The sequence below is a fragment of the Chaetodon auriga genome, chromosome 2 (genome assembly GCF_051107435.1).
Source record: "Chaetodon auriga isolate fChaAug3 chromosome 2, fChaAug3.hap1, whole genome shotgun sequence".
NCBI lineage: Eukaryota > Metazoa > Chordata > Actinopteri > Chaetodontiformes > Chaetodontidae > Chaetodon > Chaetodon auriga.
In genome coordinates, this window is record NC_135075.1 from 9,569,966 (window position 1) to 9,592,040 (window position 22,075).

General features: G+C 39.3%; 1 protein-coding gene across 1 annotated transcript in view; it reads left to right on the top strand.

Moving 5' to 3' along the window:
- cntn6 (contactin 6) overlaps positions 1 to 18,127 on the top strand; it is a 99,470-nt gene extending 81,343 nt beyond the window's left edge. Inside the window, exons 17-24 of the mRNA XM_076752980.1 lie at positions 1,863 to 2,012; positions 2,646 to 2,716; positions 3,134 to 3,368; positions 3,459 to 3,571; positions 10,668 to 10,848; positions 12,869 to 12,981; positions 13,782 to 13,950; positions 14,612 to 18,127. Of these exons, the coding sequence (XP_076609095.1) occupies positions 1,863 to 2,012; positions 2,646 to 2,716; positions 3,134 to 3,368; positions 3,459 to 3,571; positions 10,668 to 10,848; positions 12,869 to 12,981; positions 13,782 to 13,950; positions 14,612 to 14,700 (1,121 nt within the window). The 3' untranslated portion in view covers positions 14,701 to 18,127. The remainder of the gene's footprint in view (positions 1 to 1,862; positions 2,013 to 2,645; positions 2,717 to 3,133; positions 3,369 to 3,458; positions 3,572 to 10,667; positions 10,849 to 12,868; positions 12,982 to 13,781; positions 13,951 to 14,611) is intronic.
- The last annotated feature ends 3,948 nt before the right edge of the window (positions 18,128 to 22,075 follow it).

A 22,075-nucleotide genomic window follows, 5' to 3' on the forward strand; every position in this document is an offset into this window, starting at 1 on the left:
TCATTTATGTCATTTATGAGACCTTGCTCTCTTTCTCGAATGCATTACTTGTAACAGAGAAAAGCTGAAAATATTTCCTAGCTCTCCCTATGAATGAACATTTGTTTGCTGAGCAGTCTGTTGACTCGTCGTTCAAACTAAGCCATACTGGATTTTTGAGGCCAGTCCTGATATTTCACTTACAGTTTCACTGCATTAGGTGATATTCATTTTTCTATCTAGGCACATAACACATCATAAACATCTGGATCACAAGGATCCCTTAAAGGAGCATTCCAGTGCTCTATCATTGTCATTAAAAAAAGAATAAAAATTAAGTAGCAAGGGCTGAGATTTCCTGACTTTTACTAACTAGCATGGGTCCAGCTCCCAAAACACTGAATCCTACATTTCCCATAATGCAACCAAAAAAGTGTCTTTTGTTAGGCCCTCCCCACCTTTTACTGTAAATGCCCACATCTTCCAAAGTCCTTGCCCTGACAAGGCATTAGTAGTAATAGTAGTCTTTATGACAAGTAAACAGATCTGTGTAAAATCAGTGAAGCCCCTTCAAAATAAAATTTTGTACAAAGTGGGACATTGAAAAATCTTCTTGTCAGTGCTCTGCGGTGAGCAAACTATGCTTAGGAAACAGTGTTTCTAATATTCAGAAAACATATGTTAGGCATCGCAGTACAGTAATTTCATGGTACTTATCAGTTGGTGACACAGATTTATCTGTCCTAAACTAATATTGACGTGGCAAATTTAGCCATCAAGCTCTTGCTCAAATAACCACAGTACATGCACAGGTTGGAAGAAATGTGTGATGCCATGACCAAAGCTTTGAAAATACACTAAATTAAAAATGATCCAAAAAAAAAAAAAAAAAAAAGTTGTATTTGAACTGGTGCCAATGTCTATTAGGCTCTCCATTGAACTGCAACAGTTGGGAGCAGCAGTCCAGAGCAGAAATAATACAATACCAGACAGTCATACAAGACTTAAAACAAGGGCTGAATTACAGACATCATTCAAAGTAACCAATGCAACCTACAACAGCCTTACAATAAATCCTACCTTTGTGAGTCTTATAATATTCAGTTTTTGAGAGGCTTTTCAATTTAGACTTGTTGCTTGTGGTTCTGTTGTTATTGTAAAAGGCATGTGTAATATTATGCCTGTCCTCATGTAAAACGGAATGGACAAAGTATTAGAAAGATATGTATCTTTGTTCTCTGTTGATAAAGGGTGAAAAAGCATTAGAAGCCTGTATTCCAGCTTATTAAAACTACCTTTATGTACTCTCTTCAGATTTACCTTACCTGGTGATATAAAGTCAAGATATCAGTCTTCTCTTCAGATTGTTATTCTTCCATAATACTGACCAGAATATTTGGCAGAAATAATAACTGAAGGCTGATTAAGTGACTGTCTGTCACCTCAGCCCTGGTTTATTTAAGTTAACGTTTTTATCTGAGAGATATCCATTTAAAACATAACAATTAGACGATTAGAGGTATAGGTTTAGCTCGGTAATATCACTTTATCACCGAGCCACTTTAAATGAAGTGACCTCACCGGACATCTTATTACTTCTGTTTATTAATTGCATTTAAGAAATTACATTGAGATATTGTATTGCTGTGCAATAGCCACAATAATTTCAGAATGTGTATAGCTGGTGGACCGTTTACACGAATGACCACGAATGTGCTGTAATTTAAATAGTATTAAACGATTTGCAAATGTCACCATTTCATTTTGATGTACTTCAGTGGTTTTGAAATGTGTTTGTATTTGCTGATGACAAAATGTGAAATGTGCCCGAGTAAAACCTCAAAAAACAAAACAAATCTCAATTCTAAATTCTTTAATCCTAGTTCCTGATTCTGTGCCTGGACAGATGATGCATGCAACAGTCAAGGATTTGAACCCCTGGGTGGATTATGAATTCAGGGTGGTGGCAATCAACAGTGTTGGTGTTGGAGAACCCAGCACGCCATCAAAACAGATTCGAACCAAAGCAGCAGGTATCCTCTCAATTTGTTGTTTCTCTTCATAACAAATTAATCAGTCCCACTTGGAAAATGTAATTTAAGTGTTTCCTTCAGAGCTTTTCTTCCCTGTGATGTTACTCATTTCAAATCTCCTGTTCGCTTTCAAGCCAATACTTTGATTACTCAATCACATGCAAAATAAGTGGAAATTGAAATGCACTTTTAAACATTTATCAACACTAAGCGTGTGTGTGCGCCAGCACTCTTTAACTTGTGCCATGATTAATTAATCGTTGCATAAAAAGAATATATGACCTATCTGCAAATGCCATGAGGCAAAGACATGAAAGTATCTATTTAGAGCAGCTTAGCTGAGTAATTTCACCCTGCTGGATGAATCACAAGGGAACAGGTTTCCCGTTGCGCCTCACACATGGGGCTGACATACGGTGCTCAGTTAATAACGGCGCAGAACATGAGTAGTAATGCCATTGTCAACAAAAACCTAAATCCTCGGCTGTGTGAACCCATTTTGTGTAAATAAGAAGCTCTCCAGAGCGACTGTGATCACCTGATTCAAAGCTGTCTGGTTTAATAGAATCCTCTGTACCTGCCTTGGACATAGCAGTCCAAACCAAGGGATGATACATTTCCTTGCTTGTTTAGTTCCCAAGGTTGCGCCAGTTAATGTGAGTGGCGGTGGAGGAGCTCGAGGAGAACTTGTCATCATGTGGGAGGTAAGGGGATCATGGGCATTTCTGAGTGGGCATTCAGTGTGACAGAGCATTCTTTGATTCTTTTGATGAGAATGGACCTCTGGCAGAGTTACTGTGTCTGCAGTGGCCTGGCTTCAGTGGAATGGCTTTTAATTAAAGGCGAGCTTTTCTGATTTGCTGCCTGCTGACTCCCCCTATTGTGTAAATCAAAATGGAGATACAGAGCTAGTGCAAGTGTGTAAATGCATGTGTAAATCTAGAATTAGGTGACACACACATTTTTTGGATGTGGTTCACAGCACAGAAAGTTGCTGCATTTGCTCAATAGTTTGTTCGACATAAAACACTATTTCTACTATCCTTCGTTGCAACTCCCTAATTAGATTTCTGCTCACAGTTGTTTGGGTCACGGGCGTAACTTTTCTGTCCCTATCTCAGCCAGTGCCAGAGGAACAGCAGAGCGGAGAGGACTTTGGCTATGTTGTGGCTTTCCGCCCACTTGGCAGCAGCACCTGGATCCAGACAGTGCTGGCATCACCTGATGCATCGAGATATATTTACAGAAATGACAGCATCGCACCTCTGACCCAGTTTGAAGTCAAAGTGGGAGTCTACAACAGCATGGGAGAAGGGCGATTCAGCCGTGTCGTCAGGGTGTTCTCTGCAGAAGAAGGTGAGAACTGAAGTTGATAATGTTAATTTGAAAACCTATGCTTTCATTCTTAATTGCAAACATGCATAATTCATGATCTGTTATATTTAGAGCCCGCTGAGGCGCCATCAAGAGTATGGGCCCGCGCTGTGTCAGCCTCTGAGATTGAGGTGTACTGGGAGCCGATTCCCCCTGGGTCCAGCGGCGAGAAGATCATATATGAGGTATGAAAATAAAACTTGAAATAATAGCGCTACAAGGAATATTCAAACAAGGAGTAGACATTAATCCCTGAATGACTGACAGAACAATAAACTGGCATTCATTTAGATATAACCGCAGATTGGAACAACATGGAAATATTTTGACATTAGAATACTGCATGTGTTGGGGAGGCAGATTTTTCACAGGCTCAATACCAAGGCTGTCTGAGAGCTGCTATTCAAAAAGAAATAAAGAAATAAAAGAAAGTGTGAACATCATACATCACTATCCTCTACAACAAACTCTCCTGGGATTTGGCTGTGGAAAACCTTGATAAAAATAACATTCTCTCCTAAACCCCAGATATCTTACCTGGTAGAGTATACCCAGGTGGCCTGACCTCTGCTGAGAAGCTTTTAGGTCATGGCCAGTGTTTGGTACGCAAGTTGTTGTAAAACTGGGGTTTGAAGTACCGTGATGACGTGGTTTTGAGCCAGACAGAGCAATTAGGAGAAATATTCAAGCTAAACAAAGGGGAAATCATTTTACAGATATTGCTCCCATATGAAATTATACAGCTCCTCAGCAATCTATTTTTACAAGTTTTTAAAGCTGCAGTAGGTAAGATCAAGAAGAAAGCAGACTTAGCCTGAAAATTTGAACCAAGACAAGTTCACGTCACTCCCCCTCCCTCTCCGCTGCACTCATCACTGTCACTCCGTGACAACCAGTAACGTTAGCCTTAGCTTCGGAAACAAGGTAACTCTGCCCAGCCGCTACATCACAGTCGCTAACATACCGTATGCGCTGCGGAGTGTTACTGTAACCATCACCATATTAGCTTTATGGTTGTTTGTTGAGATTTGATTAGACAGCAAAGTTGCATTTGTTGTTAGCCTACAAGCCAGTGTTTTTTCCACAGGATATGTCTCATTAAGGCCATTATTTATTTTGGTATTGGCTAGAGTGACAATTTGGCTCCTTTCACTGCAATTAGACCAAGGGAGCAATTAAGTGGTGGTGCGCCAGCGGGCTGATGAGGCAGAAAAATTAAGCTACCAATGTGCAGATTCTAAACAGTGATCTGGGATGGCCCATCGACAAGTGGTTGCTTAGACTTGGTTAGACCAAGATTTAGACTTGGTTAGACCAAGATATCACACATTCCATGTTGCAAATGTGAAAGCACTCAAAGGCATCATTGGCAACATATCTGCAGTTTGAAAAACACAGAATGTAACACAGTCACTGCAAAGTAAACAATATACCTCAGCATAAATAACCTCAAAGGGCCCTTTGTTAAACATTTATACATTATAATAGTGTAATGTAATGCAGTTGAACACGAGGGCTGATTTCCCTGTTTACAGTATGTCCAACTGTGCAAGTTACCACAATCTATTTTCATCACCACATCTGTATCATAGGTAGTTTTCCCACGAGGGCAGTTTCCCAACACATCCTAAAGTCGTTCCTGGTGGAAAGACTACTGCTGACCACCATGTATTTCCACATCCAGCAGTTACACACCAACATCGTCTGTCCAATATCCACTATCCTTTTAACTCTGTTTTTGGTCTCTACCAACTCATGAGGGAAACATCTGACTGTTTCATTGCTAAATGCTCCACAGTGTTCACCAGCTACCTGCTAATATTGTCTGAGAAAAGTCTTGTTGAAAACAGCTGCCTGCTGTGGCTGAAAACATCGCTGATGAGAGCAGTGAGAGTGCCATACTCATTTGCCTCGGAACTTATTTTCTCTTTACTTAACTGCAGACAGTAAGGGCATCAGGTGATGCCTCAGCTAAACTATGTGAACATGAGCCACGCCCTGGACTGAGCTATTAGAATGGGGACATCTACGTTAAAGAAGACTGCAGTGGCTCTAATGTTATATCTACACACTTTTAAAAGGGGTGATGGGCTACGGAATGGCAAAACTGTAATGTTCATTGTTATTCCATGAAAAATAAAGTGAAGGAACTCCCTCGGCCAGGGTGTCAGTGACTGTGTTTAAGTTTATTAGTGTAAACCAACAGCATGACTGGACTAGTTCCAGTTGCTCCTCACAGTTAAACATGTAATACTCTCTCACGAATTCATTACAGGTTACTTAGTGGCTTATTGGATCGCACTAACGAAATGCATACCTGCATTTCCTGAGTCCCAGAGAATAGCTGGAAGGCAAGCTTTTGTATGTGTAGAAATCCTGAAATAAAGCCGTTCTGTAGGTGATCCTGAATTTCCCAGAAGAGGATGCCCTCAACATCACGAGGGGTCACAGCGAGTCCCTTACTCCTGCCAGAAGGAAGGAGACAGTGAAACTGGAGAGCATTGTCGGTTCATAATGTTCTGCTCTTACATTCTGCCAGAACACAGTGGTTTGGCAAAATGTGTTGTATCAAAGGCCTTTAGCGATGGAAATCAAAAAGTCATCCCTATTTAGAAGCAGTTGCAAATGATTTGTTTCTAGAGAATCATACCAACAATACTGATTCCTCTCACAAACAGTGATTTTCATCAAATGGATGTCTTCTCCTTGTCAGTTTTTGTTCTTTTGATGGATATGCCTATGTTCCTTTTAATAAAAAAAAAAAAAAAGTTGTTGTTTAGTATAAATTAGGCTATCACTATAAAACCTGGATGTTCTTATTAATAAAGGAACAAATAAAGAATCCGGTTGCAATTAGGCATTACTAGCATCCTCTAACATGTCTGCTTTGTGTGTTAGAGGATGACACACACACACACACACACACGTCAGCCTTGACTGATACATATAAACCATACTACATAATAGCAGATGAGGGAAAGTACCTTCAGACTCATGTACTTAGAAAAACATCCGCATCTGACTGCAGATTTGCGCACCACCACAACAATAAAACTTTCCTTCTTGAAGCTGCTGTCCCTCCTCAGTGGCATTTTTGTCACATGCCATTTTGATTGGAACGGCTGTTTGAAAGGTTTGAGAGAAGTACTGTGCCTGGCTGAGAGGATAATGACTCATAACCACACCTTCAATTTTTCTCCCCTTCACCCAATCTTTTTATTCATAGCACTGCTTCACCTATATTAACATTAATAGCAGGAGCACGTTGATTCACCTTCACTGACTGAATGGACAAAACCTAAATAGAGCTCCAGGTGTTAGCAGACTGAACCTGTCTGCATCACCATCAGAATTATACACCACTATAAACCCTGACCATGACCTGATTAACCTGTGAGAGCCCCAGGACAAAAGTTGCTGGTGTCCTGCCCCGCCCAAGTCTATCAAGTCGGTTGCACACAGCAGACTAGCCACAGCAGCTTCATTATTTTTCACAACGAGCCTTTAAATGTTGGAAAAACATGACGTGGCCCCAGGTTTTCCATGTGTCAGTTGAATGTTGTAATGTGAACTGCAGCTTTGCTTTGGAGTACGCACCATGAGAGCATAATATAAACTATAAAAACAAAATTGTTCAAAGTAGATTTTTACAAGACAGCAACAAGAGGGCCCAGCGTAGTTAGATATCAGACTAAGGTGTGAAAATTCTCTACCAAACTTGCATTTACCAAAAACCAATAGACAACAACTGATGTTTGTGGCCCCTCGGGGTCTAGGGCCCCTGGGCACTTGCCAGCCTGGTGGGCAATCTGTCTCCAACAGAGAAGATATTGAAGATGTGGTTTAAATTTACCGAAACCAAAAATGTAACCAAAAATCTTGACTCCCTTCGTTGGTGGTGCCACACCCGACAAGCTTTCCATTCTAGCAATGTACAGCATACAGTGATTAGTGTGGCATATTAACCACTAGGAATTTGAGGTGATCATTGAAACAAGGAGTCCTTGATTTAAGTCACGAGTATACAAGTACGAGTATACGAGTATATGGCTGATTTTATTACATACAGCTAACTAGCCAGCTAATGTTAACTCTGTGTGGTAACCCAACATGATTACCAGCTTATATTTCAATGGATTCAGCTGACTCTTTGAAAATAAATGCATTTGATGGCTACATACATGAAATTGTGCTAACACAGTGTTGTCTTAAAGACTAAACTTGACAGAAAAAAAGTCAGCATGCTTACCAGCAGATGATTCATGTTGAAGTCATGGAAATAAAACAACACTGTTCTCACACATTTCTGTCAGCCCTCCCATTGTTCCCAGGATTCTCCCATATTTTACCATTCTCTCCTACTGTCCTCATGTTTATATTTTTTTGTAAATCTCCCATATGTTTACCATGTCTTTAAAAAAAAAAAAAGGTTGGCTGTAACGTTGGCGTCAGGCATAACTTGGTGTGTTTGTTACATTCCCCCTCCAGTACAGCAGGTGGCACTATGTAGAGCATTAGCTGTAACAGCTATTGAAGAGGAGTTATTCACTCAAACGCCTTCCAATAGAACAAGAAGTACAAGAACTAGAAAAATGAATGTGAGAGGGATGGAGTACCTGCCCAAAAGTCTAAAACTTTTTGCAGTTATCTCATCAGATGGGAGGAGGCTTACTTGTGCTTAATGAAGAGCAGTGTTGGTCAAAGTCATGCTTTTGTAAATTCTGAAAATTACATCAACTGAAAATTATATCAGCATGTTATTTAATTCTAACATAGCAACTTTACAGATGTTTACTATGAAGTACAACACAGAGATGGCAATGTTAACTCCAAAAATTCAATATTCCTTTATTTGTCCCACGAGGGGAAATTCCAGACAATGCTATAGTTAATATGCTAACTCTGGGTGTCGGAAGTAACTGTGGGTTTCTACTGTAATTAACTTGTCAGCCAGGCATGCTAACATTAACAGCTTTTGTTAGAATATAAAAATGTGATAAAAAAGACAAACTCCCAAACTCTTTACATGTATCAGTATCACTTTTACTACAGCTCCACTGAAAAAGGATGGATGGTGTATTGAAACATGTTTAATCATCAGGGATATAAAGTCATTCAGATGAACATGTTATGTTTTTTTTTTCTGAAATGGAAAAGTCGGCCTCCTGGGAAAAGGACCAGCCTTTGGAAAACAGGACCATGCACATAGCTATTTGCTGTTTGTTCAGTGAATGTGCTCATGCACGTTTGTGCACAAAAATGTCAAAGACCAGGATGGCAGCTTATAAAAACCAGCAGACATCAGGGCTGTCCTCGAGGGCAAGATGGTGTTGCAAGATTGCAGAGAACTGCATTTGTGCCTGCCATTTTGTTTGAGCTAAACTACCCTCCTGAACTCAGGTCCAACTTTAAAGCACTCCAATAGATTTTCATGGGGCAGGAAAACAAGACACTCTCCAGGATCAGTGTGCTGTTACCAGTGTGTAATGGCGAGGCAGATTTTGACATTGAACATGTACTTTAGTTCACCTCACATTGGACTGTCTGTTGTATGATACCTCCCTCCGACTTTTTAAGTTTTATTATATTGTTGTTCCTTTTAGACTATGGTGTTTCTCTTAGCGTCTGCCTTTGGTGGATATTAGTGTTGCTCTCCCGATATTGTCCTGATTTCTTTTGCTCTTAGACATTATTATGTCATTATCTATTTATTTTGATTGGAAAATGTTAGTTTTTGTCATAAGGCAGATGTTTCCAGTATGTATAATGTGTTTTATTGGGTTATAGTATAATCTATACATACTTTTATGAACCCTAAACTTGTTTGAACTGCACTGTTATTGCAATGTTTTGCATTCAGGCTCTGAGTGGATTTTTAGTCAGACGTCTTAGTTGTTCGCTATTCATACATAAATACATAAATACAAATCATTTTGTGCAGGATTTTTTTTTTTTTTTGCTTATTGCCATATTTGGTTTCAAAAATGTACAGAGCTAAAATATTGTACGTTTAAGACTCAGCAAGACCAGGTATAAAGATGTGCAAAATACCTTCATTGGAAATCAGATTCTAGAAATGATCATAGATTTGTTAAAAAATATATATGTCAGAGATTTTTCACTCAATGGCGTGAAGATGAAATGCACTTTTGATACTGTACTGCTTGGGCTAATGACTCATCCTCATAAACTTTTTCCTACCAGGTTCAATACAAGTCGTGAAGCTATGTGAAAATAGGATTTATATATATGTGCTTCCCGTACACAAACATTATTATTATTGTTGTTAAAACAGTGGTGGTATGATGCGCTTTCCTGCCACTGTCTCCATAAGACTTAAGATGCAGCAAGGCAGCTCTCCTTAGATGCCTCTCTTTCATCCTTCTTTGAGCGTGTGTTTCGATTCCCAGCAGAGGGAAAAAAAAACTGTAAACTGTTCTTCTGCTCGGGTATTTCAGGTATTTTCCCAAGTGCCGGTAAAACTGTTATAATTAAACCACTGGTGGAAAAAAAACCCATCCTAGATGCATCTGTTATCAGCAGCTCCAGGCCCTGTCGCTAATCTGCCTTTCCCAAGCAACATCCCTGAAAACCTTGTGCAGCCAATTGAATAAGTACCTACTCTCAAACCATCTGTTTGACATTTTCCTGTCTGGTCTTCCTGTCTTGTGTTCGGGTCATAAATGATCTCCCTGTGAATACAGATGCTGACAAGCTCCTTATCCTTGTACTCCTCACTCCCAGCAGTGCTTTTGGTATTGCTGATTGTCAGATACAGTATCACTTCGTAGTTCAAAAATATGGGTTGGACTGCCTCAAGAGCTACGCTAGCTAGTTGTTTCCCTTCTTTTCAGTAAGGTCCTATGGAATCACTGCTTCAGCATATTAAGGACTTAAACCTAGATGAACCAGCATTGCTTACAACTTAATGATGTGAAAGCAGAAATCTTGAAATGAGGCTCCTTTAAGAGTAAACTTGATATCTGTATCTCCATATGTGTGTGCCCTAGTACATCATGTTCTGCTGCCATATACTGTGTCAGCCTGCTCTGTTTCGACCTGCAATTGTATATACGTATAGGCACTTTCAGCCGAGATGCACTCTAATAATATTCTTCTTTATAAGCACATTGTGATTCTCTCAGAAGGAAATTGGCTAAATAAATTAGGTTTGAGTTGACTCAGTTGCCACACGCATTACAGATTTGAAAACAAAATGGAAAGAGATAAGGTAGGCAGTATGGCTGCGGGTTCGTGGTAACCGTTGTGTCTTTGGTCCAGGTTCTGTTTTGGGAGGAAGGATCTCAGCAGAGTGAAGCAGAGAGAGTGAGGATTATCAACACCACGGCTCTGCTCTCTGGCTTGAAGGGCAGTACAGTCTATCTGATCTCAGTCAGGGCGCAAAACAGTGCTGGACTCGGACCCTGCAGCCCTGCTTTCAACATCACCACCAAGAAGCCGCGTGAGTCCACACACACAGCACCCAAAAATGTGCTTATTTTTAGTGTTTGCTCAGCCTTCTACTTAAGTCATCCTTATTCCTTTACCTGGTCGGTGTCTGTAGGTTGTGGGTCTAGAAAAAGATTGCTTCACTGTCAGAATCAAGAGCGGGAATAACTCGAGCAGCCAGTGACTTCCCCAGCATGTATCTAACAAGAGCATTGTTTTAAGATTGACTTACACATGACTTCTTTTAACACAATGACTGAATGATGAAAAATGAAAAAAATATTATGAGCAGAAGACTCTCTAAAATTTACACTCAGTGTCTACTCTTGTGCTAAATGTTCCTAATGTGATAGGTGTGTGTCATAAGAAAAAAAAGAACCATGTCTAACTAGCCAGAAATCACTGAAGGATGGGTTCACAGGTTTGTCTGGAAAGACTGAATTTATATCAAATCAAATCAAATGTATTTATGAAGCACATTTCATACAAAATAGACTCCATGTGCTTCACACTCAACAAATATGAATATGAGAGGCACCAACGAGCTCAAGTTTGCTTTTAAAACATGACACAGTTGGTACATCTTACATCATTCAGCAGTTGTGACTCAATGTACCCTCACCAGATCTACTTCTGATCATGGGAATAGTTAAGAGACCAGTGCCTGATTATCTGACAGTTCTGGAGGGTTCACAAGCAGTGAGCAGGTCACAGATGATGAGCTGGAGGAGCAGTATAGTCTTTTTGGGAACTCCTGCAAAAAGGGCATTACAGGAATCTAGCCTGGAGGAGATGAATGCATGAACCAATTTTTCAACATCTGACTGAGACAAGATAGATTTAACTTTGGAAATATTTTCAGGTGGTGAAATGCTGTCCTAGTTATACTTGCAGTTTGGCTTGTGAAGAATGCGTTCTGAATCCAAGTTGACACCCAGATTTCTTACCTGCTCACTGGGTTTCAGAGACAGTGAGATTAGTTTGGAGTTGATTTCCTGTCTCTGACCTCCGGCGCCTACCACAAGGACCTCACGTTTGTCATTGATTAATGGCAGACGTTTTTGCATCATCCAGTGCCAAATATCACTGATACAGCTGACAAGGTCATTTATAGGGCTGAGGATTTCGTATGAGAGGGAAATCTACAACTAGCATATGAATCGTGAGATATATTGTGTTTCTGTAGGATGGAGCCAAGTGGCAGCATAATGTGCTCACAAGGCTCAGTTCTCAAGAACTGACCCTTGTGGAACCCCACAGCAAATGTTAAAATTGTCAGATTTCAGGTTGTGTCAAGGGATAGAAAATGTCTTGTCTGTTAGGAAAAGAGGCAGTTAATCACACGGTCGAGAATGAGGATGGGGTCTCTTCATAGCCAGTTTCAGGTCACAGTAAGAAAGAACTGCTTGAGTGTTGCTTTAAGATGGACTTAAAAAATTGGAAACCTATCCGTTGAGAGATAAGCGAATGCATTGAAACTGAAGACTGCATCACTGCATTTGTAGCCTTAGAACACTTTTGGCAGAAATGCATTAAATCAAATAAAAACTGCACTATTATTATTAGTAGTAATATTAGTATTAGCAATAGTAGTTCTTTTAGTCGTAGTAGTAGTTTTCAATAGATGTAGTAATTATATTTAGTGCAATTACAAAATTGAGGCCAGTCCCTCAATACAGCCGTCATCTTAAGCTAAGTTACATTTTCATGTTATAATCTATGTTGTTTTCAGCTGTGCTCCCTAAAAATGAACCAAAACCAACCAGTGAGGCTGTTCACTGAAGTATGATGCAGTAAGACTTTTGTGCTGCTTCAGGGTCAACTTCTCACTTCATCCTCATAAGCTGTGTTTTCACATTTTTTCCAGTGTCCTCCAGAAGATTGAAGTGTATATACTGTGAAATGCTTTCTGCTGCAACACCAAATGATTACATCAAGGCAGACAGAAGAGTTAGTTTAGACAATATTATTGGTGGTATTGGTTTATGCATGCATTTGTGAACATTGTGTCTATATAACTATATATCTTGCAGCTCCAAGTCAGCCTCCAGGGAATATTGAGTGGAACCTGACCAACTCTAAGATTTTTCTAAATTGGGAACATGTCAAGGCAATGGAAAATGAGTCTGAGGTGACAGGATACAAGGTGAGTTTGTCAGAGTAATAGCATAAACTCCAGAACTGGGGAAACAAATAGAGCCTCAGCAGCTGTCATCCCAATAAATGGCTTTCTCATTGCAGTGGAAAGATAGACCCCAGCACTCCAGTGTTACGTTATGGATTGGCCCTGTCTGGCCTTTCAAAATTAAAAGATCTGTTCCAGGTGATAAAATGAACGCGTCATGCACAGAAGGAATTCAGCTTCTTCCGACCCCTACAACAGTGAATCGTATTTGATTCACTTTGCATGCCTGTGTTAAAAAAACAAACAAACAAAAACCTGTATTTGATAATGCATTTCAACAAATATCCCCCTCCTGCCCCCCCCCCCTCTCCCATACACACACACACACACATTTAATAATGTAAGTCTTTTGTGGAGCTCTGTTGTAAGGGAGCATGGAGACAGGAATGGTTTAATAGTTTGGCAACAAGGCAACAGTATGAATGAAAAGCAAAAAGGTCTTAAATATTTTTCATGTTTTTAAAACTCAATTGGCAGTTTGTCTGTCTGCACCACATGATTTGTTTGAACTTTAAAATAAAACACTATGTTGCAGAAATGACATGGCTAAATGTGTAATGTGAGGTCCTGTTTTAAAAAGCCTTTGCTCCTCCACGTGGAGTGATCAGGGCAAACTGAAATCTGGCTGCACATAGCCTTAATTTGTTTTTAACTCACTAATTTAAAATGCTGACTGAAATCAGAAAGGAGGTTATAAAGGTTTCATTTCTGATTGTTGTGGCCAAAGAATGAAATGTTCACCCCAGGATCCTCTCCTACAGGTTGCGTATCGTCAGAACTGGCAAGGCAGGACGACTGTACTGGAAACCAATAAGACCAGTGTGGAGCTGCAAATCCCCTCTGGAGAGGACTACCTCATTGAGATCAAAGCTCTGACTGAAGGGGGCCATGGCACCAGCAGTGGCCCCATCCGCATACCAAAGATGTCCAGTAAGTTTCAAATACTCTGCAGCATGCAAATGATTGGAGCGGGAATTAAGCAGAGAGCCAGTGGGATGGGTGCACTCGGTGTAACTAATCCCCTGTGTGACTGATACTGTTTATCAGCTTTACCATAGCTTGAACAAGGCCTTCAGAATACAGACAGAAATTGCAATAAGACTTCACCACATGACTGGGAAGAAAAGACACAAAATATACAAAGTAATCTTCGTCCACAATGTTGTGTTTTCAGTCCTCTTTGTCTGTCTCTGTGTTGGCAGGATATCTAAAAAATTACCTAAATTAAAATTACCTCATTACTTGACACACATTGCCTTAAAGACAGTGAGATTGCAATCAAATTTAGATGGCATATATATATTTGCCTATATGTGTACATTTACATATATGCGCACATGGACTCATAGTGGCCTATAGGGACATTTGGCTTGCAGGTAGCATTATAGCAAGTTGACATACTGAATTATCCTAACTCTTTGAGCATAAGTCTGACTTTTGCTCAACACATTCCTTGTACAAAGCCCAATTAGATTGTAACTCAACCTTTGCAGAGGCATGTGCTGTCTCAATGCTATTTTATTAAAGTTCTTTTAAAGAGGCCAATATGTTTTCCATGCTTAATATTTATTTTTTATTCTTTTCTTCGTAGGTCTAAACTCAAAAGGATGTGTGTGTCCAGTTCCAGTGAAGTTTTGCTGTTTCGTGATATTTTTTGTACTTTCTATGTTCATTTTGTAGCTTCTTATGCCTTTATATTTAGCTCTGGACATGAGAATGAATAAAGTTTATGATGCTCTTCTACATGTCAGATTTGTGGAAATTCAGCCAGCTAATAGAGTTTCTCAAACACTAGTTTGCAAACCAAAACTGGATGATGGGAGCATTCTGACAGGTTGTCAAATGCTCACAAATCTGTGGCTGGACTGTTACTCATAAGCAACAGCATAGTTCATCTGCCCATTTTCAGGACCACTGCAGTCCTCCAGGATGCACGCGTTTGATAAACATGGAAAGATGAATTTCTTATCATTTTGAAATGAACCTGAGCACAGGTTCATGTCCCAGTTTCTCCAGTCCACTGTCTGTTTCCACCTATTTTACCTCGAATCTCTTGGCTTGCTGTGACCTCGATGAATGTTACAGCTCGAAAGTTTCACTTACTTCACGTACTTCACACAGAATTCAGTTAATCTCTGTTTACTTTGTTCTAATAATTTGAACCATGTTAATCCTTTATTTGAAATGAAAGTCAATTGTCGCCTTATGCTGTTTTTCATTGAATTACTCAACAAAATTAAAGGAATGATTTAACATTTTAGAAATGACACTTTTTGATTTCTAGATGTTGTCTGTATGCTAAGCTAAGCTAATCATCTCCCTGCTCTGGGCTCCATAGTTCACGCACAGATATGAGAGTGGTATTGATATTCTTATCTAACTCAGTAAAACCAATAAGGATATTTCCCAAAATATCTGGTATTGTTACAGGATGTAAAAGTTTCCACAGGGAATGATGCATGAACCCAACGTTCTGTGCATGTGGTGAGAAGAAGCGCTGGCTAGCCAACTAACAGCAATGATTCATCCTTTGGTTTCATAAGCTACTACATGAAACATATACCTGAAAGTGGCTACTACACTTTATATCTTATGATTATTCGTGTGCTGTTATTTTTGTAAATTATTTGTGCATGTGTGTGTTTGTAAAGGCCTATGCCTGATAACACAAAACCCACAACCACATCATAGTTGTTTGTTTGGTTTACAGTTAACTATTAGCTCTAAGTAGCATTAGGTCAGCAGTCATTTTGCATTGAACTTCTCTAACATTGTTGGAGTCACAATGGACAGCCCAAAAAACACAAAAGGATCAAAATCGATGCAGCAGAACCAGACAGTTCAGTCACAGTGTGTTATGCTAGGAGCAGCTAATGCTGCCTTGATCTACTAGCATCAAGCAGAGATGAAGAGCGGGCTACAGAGGCCTGGTAAGCTTACTTCTTCACACCCCCAAGCTTGTTTCATTTTCAGACTTGTAGTCTGTGTAACAGGCTAGACCTGTACATTTTGGCACTGAAAATAAAAGTTGGCATAGAAAAATGAAACTTGTTCTGACTTGGGTCCTCTGGATCCATTCCAAAGCCTCTGACATGACCACTCACCAAGCAATGGTTTCCATGAGTTCACCTGCTACTCCTAAACCAAAAGCACATTAAGTCTGTTTCAGTGTGCCTAATTGAACAAGACTTGGTTAAAGTTAACTGATCTTATGCTGGTTTGGCAGCAGTCTGCTTGAACAAGCGCTAACTTTAGCTGATGTCAGCTGTTAGAGCTTAGCTAAGTCAAGTCAGCTGCTGTCTGAATTTTGATGCACATCCATTCATGCTGTTAGGTAGCTGGAGCAGCTTCAAAGGAGAAACAAAGACTTGTAGGAATCATGTCTCACAATAGAAACAATGCATCACACCTACAGCCATGTCTTTCATAAGTTCACCTGGAACTCCCAAACTGCAAAAAAAAAAAAAAATCTGTTTCTCTCTGCTGTTGTGTGTCAAATAGAATGTTTAGTTAACTTTAGCTCTGATAGCTGACATTAGCTGAGGTTAGCAATTTTCCTAGCAGGCCGAAGCCAGAAAAACATGTAAGATAGACTGCCAAATTTATTTTCAATGCCAAAATTTACGCACTCACGGTCACTGTTCTAACCACATATCTTCAGACCCAACTGATGCTGACTCAAGTGACATCACATTTATCAAAATTTTTTAAATGCTGGACAAAATGCTTTCACACAGTGGTACAGACGTGTATCCATCTTTAAAGCTGTCAAACAATTTAGGCTATGTAATAAATCTTCTGGATACACGTAACAACATTAATTTTAATAATAAATGCATTTCATGTACTGTAGGTGTTCCAGTGCAGCCCTGGTATTATGCACGCTGGATCAATGGCATTGTTTGCTTCCACGCCTAAATATAACAGAGCCACCCAGTCACCTCCAAACACCACAGGTGTCGCTGCATCCATTAAAACAGGCAACCTTCAGGACTGACATTGTAACACCAGCATCCATTCAGCCACAGCGTTAGGTCTGTAAAGGTCTTCTGTGTTGATTTTATAGAAGGAAACACTTTTTAAACACGTATCAAGGATTTGCTGCTTAAATGAGTTGTATATTGAGATAGATGTTGTGTAAAACTGCTTTGCCTTATCGAGTTTATATTCTTCAAACCTCTCATCAACCTGTCTTTATACATGCAGATTGTAGTTATTTTGAAAAGGGCAAGCTTATCAAACATAGAAGTAGAATGTTAGTTACTTTATTTGTACAATTGTATTTTCTGTAACTTTGTGCAGGGAAAAGGGGAACTGATTGTAGTGGCAGATCGAAAAAATGATGGCACAAGATAAGAAAAACTATAAACACTGATAATTTAAGTGTATTGTATCCCCAAAACTGATTCATAGCATTATAAAAGGAGTAAAATAATTTACTGAATCATTTTCATTGAGCATTGTCTTATATGACGATTAAAACATAATGGGTTTTACTATCACATTTAATCAAAGATGTGATGCAAAGTAGTTGTAGATTAACATAAAGGTAAAAGAGAGAGTTCACAAAAGTTACAATAATGTTGATGAAATGTAAAGATGTGTTAGTGTAATATTTTAGATTTTACATTTGTTTGCTATGCAGACTTTTATTTTTATTTATTTATTTTTCAGATTGTTTGATGCCTCTTTGTAATGTTAACCCAGCATCTGTCTGTTAATTAATATGGGTGTGTCTTGCTGAAAAGTATATTTTGTCTTTAAGAGGAGGCGCAGATGTTGAAAAGATATCTTTAAAAATGTATGGTAGTTTGTCCCTCATGTTTGTCCCTCATGTCTTGATGACTTAAGTGCTTAAGAGAATATTTACGGGGAACTTATGAGTTTATTTATTTATTTATTTTTTTTGTATGTGTTTATCTTTGCTAGAATATCTCCTCATGATGTATCAAATTTGTATTTAAAAGTTTCTCTCCTTTCTGATTAATCTGCTTCTTAAACTGAGTCTGTAATTTGTTACTTCAGTAATGTAATACCATTGTATTCATATGATAAGATATCTCTGTGAGATGACATGCTGACTCAATAAAATTTTCACATTGAACGTGTGGATGTGTTTTAGCTTGTGGGATTCATACACCTCACTGAATGGTACCAGATCTAGGTCTCAGGAGATTTCTAGTACAGAGTGTGTGGTGGAGCATCACAGCAAATATACTGAGTAAGTACACTGAGGGATCATTTTCCTGTGGGACCATAACAGGTTGCACTAGTAAAAGAAAGGTGGTGAGAAAGAGTTTTCCCTCAGGACCAAGGAAAAATTAGCAACAGCTTAGTTTTCAGAAGTTGCTACAGGAAAGACAGAGATGAGACCAAAGACATTTTTGTGCTTTTGTACTTCTGACAAGGAAACAAACTCTCTATACTGGAATATGAATATGATATGTGCAGAATATAAAGTTTATATGGCAGACACACATTTAAGGGAATAATGTTTATGGTGAAACTGTTGACTTAGAAGCAAAAATATTCTTAATGTTTATCTTAGTCAACAATGCCCAAATAGATACTTGAATAGGGAGCCATATAACTAATGTTTACTTCCTCACCAATCATAAATACCTTTAAACAGTTTTAAACTGTTCCACATAAAACTAGGTTATAGATGTCGAATGTTTTTGGTCCTGATTCTCCACAAAGACTATTGACCTCATAGGCCCTCCCATATGTTCACTGATTTCCTTTTCCATCTGTTTGCTTCCTGTGTTATTGCTGGCTCTGATACACGTTATTTAGTTATTCACATAAGTTGCATTTTTAACAAACACTAAACCAGATGATATTTATTTTGTTGGTCTTGAAACTGATTTATCAGTTTGAATTTAGCAACTATATAGTATATAATATGTATTTTATTAATAAACCAATTTGGAATAATAATAATAATAATAGTCAGAAAAAATTAGTCTTTACTGTGATTCTGTGTTTTGGATGATGAAATATTGTGTGTTTTGAACAGACACACTCAGACAACCTCTTTTATGATAATATAATGATAGTAACATTTTACTGTAAAACCACATTCTGATGACTAGAAAAAAAAGTCCGTCATTGTCTTCCTGCTCTGACAGTCTTTAACATTAGACTGTAAAAGTGGTCAGATATTTGCTTACATGAAGGCGCAGGGTTTTTGCACATAGCAGACGTTCACTGTCAGGATCAGTGCCGTTAGCCGGGGGATGTACTGCTATGAGGTAATTCTTGTGGTCAAGATCTTTCACCGTCTTTTCAGCGTGGTAGTCTCCCTCCTGGGATTGGTCGGCTTCACTGTGGATTCCTCAGCACCATTGGTCTGTCGTCCCCAAATCGCCTGCAATCAGGTCTCAGACTTCTTTTCCCATCCATCAACGTCACTTCAGTCCCAACCCACTACTACAACAATACTTCTGTCCCGCCCCAGTCCCTTGACAGTGTAAAAAAACCACTCCTGTCCCATCACAATCCTAGAAAATAACTCCTATCCGTTCCAGCATTGTGTTTTTCTTTTTTAAAAGACGATCTTTAGGTAATGCAGTTACTTAAATTTGACATGTCATGTTTTTCATGGCCATGTTTTCTGACTTCTCTAGTGCTTTCAACACAATTCAACCTTCATTACTCAAGCGGAAGCTAGACGAAGCCATCAAGGACCATCAACTACCTCACCAACAGACCACAGTATGTGAGGCTTCACAACTGTTTGTCCGATGTGGTACTTTGCAGCACGGGGCTCTGCAGGGTACAGTGCTCTCCCCTTTCCTCTTTACCCTCTACACATCAGACTTCAGACATAACACCGACAGCTGTCATATCCAGAAGTTCTTAGATGATACAGCCATTGTTGGATGTGTATCACAGGAGAACAAATTGGAATACAGGGAGGTAACCAACAAACCAAAACCAACTTTGTCAACTGGTGTGAACTGAACCACTTGCACATAAACGCTAGCAAGACAAAGGAGATGGTAATAGATTTCCACAGGAAGTTACCGCAAACTACATCCAGGGTTGGACATTGAGATCATGGGGGATCACAAATACCTGGGTGTTCACCTCAACAATAAACTGGACTGGACAAATAATACGGATGTCCTGTACAGGAATGGCCAAAGTCATCTGCACCTGCTAAGAAGACTGAGGTCCTTTGGAGCATGTAGGTCGCTGTTAAAAACATTTTATGACTCTGTGGTGGCATCTGCCATTCTCTACTGGGGGTGTGGAAACTCTGAGGACAGGAAAAGATTGAACAAACTGATCAGAGAGCTGGTTCTGTCCTGGACTGCCCTCTGGACACCATTGACGAGGTGGGAGATTAATAAAGTGTATCTTATCTTGATGTTCTGCCTTGTCTTAGATTACGCTGTGTCCTTTATTACAGTTTTTTGCTCACACCATTTGACCAGTATGTTGGCAGTACCAAAAATATTCCTGTTGACTTTTTTTTCCGAGTCACGTGATAACTAGTGAAATTGACTCTTTCTTTTTTTTTTTTTGAGGATTAACTTCATTTGTTTCCAAAATTCTGTGAAGAAACAACACCACCACCACAAGAAAGAAACATGCTCACTGAAGAGATGAAGGGAAATTGTCAGAATTTTAGATGGAATAATAACATAGTTGGAGTATTTGATCACACAAAAAAGTAACTACCACAGCTGTTGGCATCAGGCTGGAGAGGGGAGTGAAAGAAAAGATTAGGAGAAAGTTCATTCATTCATTTAGTCTACAATGAAAGCAGATAGAAAAGGTTCCAGCTGGACTGGATCACCAGTCAGCCTTTATTTTCCCAGGAGACTGTGCCTGGTGGCAGACAAAACTGCCCAAACGAGGTGCATAAGGAAACAATCAATGCCAATGGTGTCATCACTCTATAATAAATGTATTGTATAGCAAATAACTATACAACAACAATAAGTTGCCGGTTTAAGTTTGTAGAAAGCAGAGTTTGTATTTTGTTTGTTTACTTGATGTTATCTACAGCCCTTTTCCTTTATTTGCTCACCTCAGTTGGCACAGTAGTAATCTTTTATAACCATTTTCACATTTGTATTCACTGTTTATCTGACCCTAACAATGCATTGCAACCAGCTTGTCAGTACATCGGCCTCATGTTTCTTCCCTTACCCCTAGACCTCTCTGGGAACATCCACCTACATAATGCAGCACATGCCCACGTTCCTACTAAACCTTTCTGCAATGCTAAAAATCCATCAATATGTGCCCACACTGAATGTGAACATGGAACCCCTGATCATTTTATTAATACGATAAAGTTTTATTTTTCATTTTTTCCCAAACAAATAAAGACAGACAGCATTACTTTATGACAGCTCAAAGGGGCTGTCAGATGTGGACAATATAATCTGCTGTAGATGTTTTGCAATGAAGATGTAACAGGGTGGATTTTGGGCCCAAGAGCAGAACCACCACAAATCAGATGTAGCTTGTACTTACTTTAATCTCAGACTTGGTAGGTCCAGATAAATAGCAGCAAAACACAGTCTATGGTATCATATAGTGAATAAAACCCCAAGCAGTCACAAGCAGGCAAAGATTCAGAAGTGCTGAATACCAAGTCTTTGAGTCTTTTTAAGTGTTTGGTCCAGCAAACACCAAACACTCTCAGGCAAACAAAAATCCAGGAAGGGTAAGGCAAGGCTCGTGGTCAGGGACAATAGGCTGATATATTTACCGGGGTACAGGAGATCAGCTTGACCTGATCTATTGCAGCACAGTCATGGCTACAGTTAGTCACAGCATGTTGAATATGACTATAAGCAAAATTTCACACATTGCAGAAATCTATGCTTTTGTCTTTTAGATTGTTAATCATTCAGGCAATTAATCAGGTGACTTTACCATCCTCTGAACTCAGCCTCAAACAAAACAGTGGATCTGGTGGAAATTCAGCACAATTGTAAACTGAGTCAGCCAATTCAGGGTGAAATCAAGGTTAATCCATTCAGTCTCTGCAGACAAGACGTAGAACCAGATAAGATGCAGGAGTTGGAACACT